Genomic DNA, 8186 nt, shown 5'->3' on the forward strand with positions numbered 1-8186 from the left:
GGATTGATGGCAAATCATTTAAATTTTTCCTAAAAGATTACAAGTTAAGGATTTTGGGTCGTTACACTTTAAGCTCATGTGATTCCAAATCACTTACCCTTCCTTTCATAGTTGTAAAGAGCAACCAAAAGTACCCTCAGTTTTTTATTTGCATGAGATTACAACTCACACGAGTTATTGTATAAATGAGATTCATTCTCTCATTTACATGAGATTCCAAATCACATTCAAATGCGAACCAAACATAATCATAGATGGTTGAAGTGACATCATAAACCAAATCAAATTGGATTTTGAATAGACCTATTTTGAAAATTGACTTTTTATTCAAACATTCAGCAAAATTGTTTTCTATTACCGAAAATATCATGGTATTACTGCTATGATATTTTGACAAAATCTCTCGTGGAATTCAGTTTTTGAACTTTTGAAATTTCAAATTCCAATATTAAGAAAAACTCTTTGATAAATTTGTTAAGAATTTACAAACAAACCACTTGAATGCTTTCCAGGAAAACCCTTTGCCAAAATATTGTTGAGACCGATACTAGAGATTATTGTAGGAAATAAATTGGTTGACCATGCCCACGAGAGCTTTTTTACTTTGCTAGGTGGGTCAGCTCAAGGCATTCAAGTTGAAGGATACCGCCAGTTTGATGCCTGGGATGTACATCCCTTGTCACAAGATGAAAGCCAATGAAAAACTATCCCCGGTGGGCAGATAAGGGAATATACTCTGTGAAATTTTACACTGCAGACCACGGTCAATGTAACACCTCCCGGCCGTTACATAACATCTCCGAACCATAACAGTGGTTTTCCCTTGTTAAGGCTTCACCACCCTTAGAACCATAGTTCAGTTAAGCATAAAAGTGGTCTAGCTAATTGTGGTTCTTGACTAGAACCAAGAGTAAACCGGATCGAGTTGTTTACTGTCTCCGGAGTCCAGAATATTGGGCAGCCAGCATGCTGTGTATAACATGCCACACTTTATTTTTGGACAAGTTAAAAATGTATGAACGTTATCTGATTCAAACCAGTAACTTTGTCTGAGAAAGCTAATTCTCCAAACACCTGACAAAAGCTGTTTTACACCATCCAAGTAGGAGAATAGCCTCCAGTGGCACTCTTCTTGAACACCGACAAAAATAAATTTTTGGAATTGCTCAGTAACATTTGAGTTCAAGGTGTCGCTTTATAATCCCCATCATCTCACTCCCTTGAAAGCGCCCCAAGCAACCCCTTGCTGCTGCTATTTCATTGAACTTGCACACAGAATCACCACTGAAAGGCTTGCTGTGCCTATCCCCCCTGCTCTCCACCACTAACTCTGTTCTCCTTTCATCTTCACCAGCTTCTGCTGAGGGGAGTGGAAATGTATCCATTGAAGTATGCATCACAATAGTCTCTCCAACTGCACCAACATAGTCCTTCAATCGGCAAAGCGTAAATGGTACTGGTTCAAAGCTGTGATCACCATACTCAACAGGAGTCGAATGATCACCAGTGACACAGAGTGAGTACTCAAACTTTCCAGTGCTTTCGGCCTTCCAAAGAAGGCATGCTAGCTGCCCGATTGCCTTATCAACAGCTTCTAAAGCTCTCACCTTAAACAAGCTTGCCTTGTCATGCCCAGCATCGTCTATCGCCTGCAACAGAGAAACCATCGGTTATCGTCACAGATGAACTAAACAATGGCTCAAGTTGGTCACCAATTTGGTAATTGCATGCGTCACATTATTTCCTACCAGGCTACCAACTATTGGAGTATTACCATATTGTAGACAATCAGAAATTGCTGATGATTAAATAAAAAAGTAAATATGTAAACACAAATACAATATATATGTTCCACTACCTTGATGTGAAGGAATCCAAAATCATAGCCGTCTGCTCGACCAGGTTTAGGATCATCCTCCCCTGGAACAAAAACGCAGGGAGGTGGTTGTAACGGTGCAGACAAGGCCTTTGCTATTGCAGTTGCTTTTGAAGTTAGCAGTGTTCTGTAGTCACCAGTTGCACCAGGTGCTTCCAGGATATCAATGTCCAGCGAGAGGCCAAGTCCTGCAATAATTTTGGTTGGAGCTACCATGCAAGGCCACATTCCATGTTTTTGCTGAAATGCAGATACCTGCAAATAGCATGAGGTCTAACCGCATCAGCATTAACCTTACACAGGAAACACCAAAAAATTACTAACATTCAGCTGGTTATTGCTCGTTTAAGTGCTTATTTTAACTTGCCATGAGCCTGAAAAGGGTCTCAAGGTTTGAACTAAGCCCATCAAACACCGAATTGTCTAACATTGCCGCATGCTTTCCAAGTCAATTAGGCACTCCAATCAGTATGTTCAAATGATGCTGAGTCATCTCATCAAGCAAACTAATGGACTAACACACACCAATTGAAAACAAAGTTGATACGGTCGAGCTTGTGCAAGGAGAGTTGCTTTCATCTATTCAGAACCAGAGTACTAAGTCTTGATTTCCCAAGCAAAATGGGAAGAACATTCATTTAGAGAGTGGAAGCATCATTATTTTCTTTAGTTTTCTTCCTCTTTCTCCTCCTAAACTGCAGGTCATTTTTCCACCATAACAAAAAAGGAAAAAAAGGAAAAGTGGAAAGCATTTCCCCTTCTCTCATAATCAGAATATCCAGCAAAAAACTCATTTTTCAGTAAATAATTGTTGCTCTCTCTCTCTCTCACTTTGAATATAGATATCTTCATATTTAGTTTATATTTATGTTTATATGTGTGTGATGTATGGTGTGTATGTGTGTGCAGTGCATTAGGGGCAAGTTTGTGCCGTGGAAATGCACACAACCCCATGCAATTTCCTCAGGGCCCACTGCGGCAACACAAACACGAGATCCTCTTTCCATGAGGAAAGAGGACCTCATTTTCAACGGGCCACCCCATTTTCCGCTGAAACACTTCCCGTGGTGGTGGTGAGGGGCGGTTTTTTGGACTTGAGTCTGAGTTCTAAGGGAAAAGCGCTCTGCGGCAGGTGGTGCCGCAGAGCTCTCTTCAGCAGCAGACAAACGTGCCCTACGTATTTATGCATGTTGCAAAAGAAAGAGAAACTTCAATAAGTATGTATCCATCCCACCTCAATTCGAATTCCACAACCTCTCAAAAGGACCACATTTGCAATGTTTTTCCCTTCCGAGGCACGCTTCTTGTTCAGTGGATGTGAGCCTAGAATGCGTGACATTTCCTTGGATAGTTCATTAACAACTGCAGCAGTATTCTTCGATTCCTCTGTATCATCGAGGGGCATAACCTTCAAAAGCAAGCGGTTGTCTTTCAGTGGGTCGGTGCCAGAAATGTTGCCACTCAGTTTTGGTCCTTTAACCACCACTCCACACCTATGCTCTGTTGCATATCTGCATTGAGAAAACATTCGTCAACTCACTGGTGAACAAACAATACAAAGAAAACAATCATACCCTTCAATATAAGTTATATGCATGATCCATAAAAAGATAGAACTTTTTTTAGTTCATGAAATTAAAAAAGAAAGATCATGTTATCTAAGTATTAATTGCATTGCAGTGAGTGAGGTGAAATCACAAAGGAACCAAGCAATTTCAGTATCAAAAGCTAATAAGTTCCAAGCTACAAAACGGACATCTTTAGGTCACCACAGCTCTTTTTTAGCAGTAGTAGCAACACACACTTGGAAAAAGAACAAGGAAGTTTAATCAGATGGTTGCAATTGGTATATCATGATGCATGCAGCAACATCTTGATGATAATTAATGGTAAGCCATAATTTTCCTGACCACTAAATTGAAGAGTTAGCCAATATAATTCTGTTTATTAAATTCCAAAGCACGTGTTGGAAATGCCCTATTGAAAACGTCAGTCAAATTCATGCTTTCTAATCTAAGGGCATGATTAGGTCGAACGGTAATCAAACAATTAGGACAGAACCTTTGACATTTACGCTTTTTTTTCAGAACAAACAATACCAAATTCATTACTGCATTTAAGTACGTATAAGTTATAATATTTCCCTTTCAATTGTTTTCTGCTTAAAATATAATTCTATATTTTGATGAACTTAAGTCTAAAACAAATACCATCAGCTAACGAAAAACAAAATATGTATAACCTTCTAGTGAATCCAAAACTACTCACCGTACTCTGACTTCATATTCAGGAAAAGATGGCAATTTCATTCCATCCAATGCTGCACAGAGGACAGGTCCCTCTTCCTCAAAATGCCTATCCGCTCGCCTGCTGGTCACTATTCCAGTGTTCTCATCCAAAGTAGCAAAGTTTGACTAAGGCAACAAGAGTCTTTAGCATATATAGGAAACCAACTATAAGAGAGAATTCACAAACTTAAAGACAATCAAGAAATGGTGCCGATCAAACCAAAGAGCAAAGTAATCAGCCAACAATTAGAAGGCATCTAACAGCTTACAATTGCAAATCTAGCATTCTGATCTTTTTTCCAAACTATTTAACATGAAAATGCATGAAAGAATGACAATACTTGAGAAACGAACCACAGTCTGGTGTCAAAACCCTTCTCCGCGTCACCCTTAATGAAATACAATAGTTGTAGCACATTAACCTAAAAGGGTTCTAGGAAACCAAGTTTTTTTGCTTTTTTGTCTTTTTGAAATAAACCTCTTGGACAATTTAATTGATGATATTCACGATTCAACACCAAAATTTCAACTAAATATCCCAACAACTCCTTTAGGTAGATGCAATCACACATGTCTAGATATAAGATTAAATCGATACCGAAAAAAGGAGTCAGGCTATGGAATTAGCATACATGGTTTATCAGGACTTGTTCGATCCTAAATTCTTAACAAGTAACATCAAGAGAGACACCTAAGACTTGTCTGAGAAAATATATTGAGAAATTATGCAAGTAAGCTCTCACTAACTATCAACTGCATTGTTACAATATTCAAATCTACAAACAATACTGATGCACGTGCCATGGAATTGAGAAGCTCGTCTTTGTGAATAAGATGAAATATGAAATTCATGAGGAGACATTCATGGTATCAGCAAAGAAAGCCCAGTTCTCATCTCCCATAGATGCCACGGCTTAGAACAACATCCTGATTTCATACAGGGCAAAAATTCTTTCTCAGAAGGAAAGCTCGTTTGGAGAAAGAGCTACTTTTGTTGAAGAACGGTCTTGATTAAGCTAATAATGCCACAAGCAATACCACTGCTTTTATACCCTTCAATTTGCACCTAAAATAACCTTATCCAAAATCATGTCTAGGCCAGCGCCAAGTCTGTACACTTCGGCAGGAGGATAAGTAAACTACATCTGAAAATAAAGAACGGAATATTTAAAATGGAGAAAGATTGAGAATGCTATGGTACTTTGTATGAGCTTTGATCAAGTTCTCAAACGTCACTTTTGAGTCATCCGACAGAATTGAATCTTCATACACCTAGGAACTGAAAATTATGTTATCAAGTAACGTGGCATTTCACTTAAAAATGCTACCTTGGAACCTCTGGTTCAAGGTAACATGAAAACTCAGACTCCACCATCAAATCTTAATCCCCGAAATCCAATTTATTCATAACACCATCTATAAACTTCAAGGAACAAAATCACCAAAAAAAAAAAAAAGAGGCCCTCCAATACCAAATTCTTCACATTCTACCACAAATAAATCCTCAAAGCCAACAAACACAGAAAGTATAGGAAAAAAGAAGTGGGTACCTTGAATGCAATATCACCAGGGGACATCGCCAAACCGGCACCCATCGATTCAAAGGCCCCTCTGCCTCTGTAATAAACTCTTGGGTTGTAGCCGAGAAGGGAGAGGTGGGCAGTGTCGCTCCCACAGGCCAAGCCGGGCTCAACAGGGTCCATCAATCCATTGACGCCAGCAGAGGCGATGGCATCCAAATGGGGATTGCATGCCCCTTCAAGCGGGGTCTTGTAACCGAGCATGGGCAAGGAGACGTCCCCAAGACCGTCGATCAATACGAAGGCGACCCTCTTTCTCTTCCCCTCCATAAAATTCTTCTCTGCTCTCGCTGATGGGTTCTCTTCGCTCGATCAAAATGAGAGAAGCAAATGGTTTCGGGTTTGAGCGAAAATTGAGAGAGAGAGAGAGAGAGAATCAAAACTAAAGAAACTCCCACCACTCTGCTTGTGGTAGTGCTCCGCTAGTGGGTGGGTGGATGGATGGATGGATGGAGAGAAAGAAAGAGAGAGAGAACATGGGCACTCGTAATTAATAACTTCATGAAAATGGCCGTATCCCCGTACCTGCAGCCGTATCCATGTGACGTACAGTTAATCAAACGTCCTCCCACTGCCAAACTGAATTTTTACAAGTGTTGACAGAATCGAATCGGATTCGGCCCTTCACCGGTTTTCTTGAAAATGGGTTTTATTTTTTTATTAATTTTGATAATTATGATATTTGTTGGCTATTATATTGTTTAGGCATTAAATTCATATTTTAGAATTTGATTATATTTTATAAGTCATTATAAAATTATTGGCTATTCCCACAAAAAAATTATTGGCTATTATAATGTGTGATTTTTATGAAAACTAAGTTTTTTTTTTTAATAAGTAAACTGGAAGAATCTACCAAATTCACCGAGCTCACTAGCATAAAATCTCAGGCCCCCACTTGCTTCGAAGGAATAAATAGAACTTTATCCTCATGGTAAAAGATAAACACTCGTGGGTTTGGATCTGGTTACATCTCTTCATCTTGGTGTCATTCACGAGTTGCCGCTACCAAATGAGTGGAATCCTTGTGAGCATAAAAACTAAAAAATCCATCACTTTTCATATCTAATATGTAAAAAAATAATTAATGTTTTATAATAAAAAATATTTATTATTAGATAATAATTTATTTTTAAGTATGTGCATGCAAATCAAAATCTAAATTCAATCTTGTTAGGAAAACATTGCTAAAAACACTATAAAAATCACATGTGAATAAAATTTCAACGAGTAAGACCTCTCAATAACTTAAAATGTCTTAGTTTTGGCATTATTAAAAATCAAGACATTTAAAATATGTGCAAAATAGCAAAAATATAAAAACATAGCAATTTAACAAAAATATTTTTATCACATTAACATCGGGATAAAATGTAATATTTTAAAATAAGCAATATTCTCAAATTATTGTTTTTTTAAATTATATCACCTTTCCCAAACACCTAGACAAACTCGGTGATATTTGTCATAAAGCCTGCTCCTATGCTGATGCTTTCTACCATGCTCCAAAAAGAATACTTTTAAGCTGCGGTCACGAAGAAGATAAGCGTACGGGGTGGATCATCCAAACATCTTAGGCTATGTTTGGGAGCTGCCAGTCTAGCTGAGGAGGGAATTATGAAATCTACAAATCATGTGGATTTGATACGGTATTTCCCACCTGCCTGTTTGGCAGCACCATCAAAATTCCAGCAAGCACTTGCCAAATCTAATTTGTTGTTGTTTGGGTGGATGTGTGGATTTCATAATTGCCTCTTCGTGTACCAATTTTCAAACATATATGAGAATGTGGCCCAATGGTCTGAACTTATTCAAAATGCTTGAAATAGGTCCATGCAAATCAGCATTGTCTACCCATGGTCATTACATGAAAAAAAATAATTTTTTTTCCCACTACAGTGCCTATCCATCATCCTGAACTACCCATGTTCATTGCATGAAAAAATATTTTTTTAGTTCAGCGTAACGTCGTACCCATCATCCTGAATTATCCATGTTCAACACAAGAAAAAGTAAAATTTTGAGATCTGTCAGCTCGTGCTTAGCAAAATAAAGCTTATCACATTTTTTTTTTATATTTACACAGAGAAACTGCCCCCCGACCTAACCGCTCTGGCCCTGGCTCTGGCTCTGGCTCTGTCTGTTGTACTTAATGATCACTGTCTTGACAGCGCAATATATATATGTACATATTAACAAAATAAAGTTTATGGCATGAAAAATTATTAAAAAGTACTACAAAAAAAATACCACTAAGGAAAAGGGGAAAAATGAGAAAGAAAAAAATGAAGAAAAAATAAGTCGCTGAGATGTTCCCGGCAATATGCCCATCCAACCATCTTATTCGACCCTTAGTTTTGTCCTTCTGCTCTTAATTAATTATTAGAAAAGGATAGGGAAAGAACCAGCATTTTTTTTTTTGAAAGGCAAGCTGGGTTAGGC

At 38.1% G+C, this 8186-nt stretch overlaps 1 protein-coding gene across 1 annotated transcript; it reads right to left on the bottom strand.

The window, feature by feature from the left end:
• Positions 1 to 970: 970 nt before the first annotated feature.
• On the bottom strand, positions 971 to 6144 carry LOC149836860 (uncharacterized). Its single transcript, XM_090007155.1, has 5 exons — positions 5715 to 6144; positions 4145 to 4290; positions 3111 to 3387; positions 1859 to 2131; positions 971 to 1649 (listed from the first exon to the last, which is right to left on the bottom strand). Exons 1-5 carry the CDS (start codon positions 6012 to 6014, stop codon positions 1167 to 1169), a joined length of 1479 nt encoding a protein of 492 aa, XP_089863281.1. The 5' UTR covers positions 6015 to 6144; the 3' UTR covers positions 971 to 1166.
• Between the last annotated feature and the right edge of the window lie 2042 nt (positions 6145 to 8186).

The sequence above is a fragment of the Nuphar pumila genome, chromosome 5, assembly GCF_984573655.1.
Source record: "Nuphar pumila chromosome 5, dmNupPumi1.hap1.1, whole genome shotgun sequence".
NCBI classification, from domain to species: domain Eukaryota; kingdom Viridiplantae; phylum Streptophyta; class Magnoliopsida; order Nymphaeales; family Nymphaeaceae; genus Nuphar; species Nuphar pumila.

What these genes read in the sequence shown, in the direction of transcription:
- LOC149836860 (XM_090007155.1), bottom strand. Translation starts at nt 6,014, where the DNA reads ATGGAGGGGAAGAGAAAGAGGGTCGCCTTCGTATTGATCGACGGTCTT. An exon ending in GTTGTGGAATTCGAATTGAG is followed by an intron (nt 2,132 to 3,110) that starts GTGGGATGGATA and finishes TGCTATTTGCAG; the next exon opens with GTATCTGCATTTCAGCAAAA. An exon ending in TTGGATTCCTTCACATCAAG is followed by an intron (nt 1,650 to 1,858) that starts GTAGTGGAACAT and finishes TCTCTGTTGCAG; the next exon opens with GCGATAGACGATGCTGGGCA.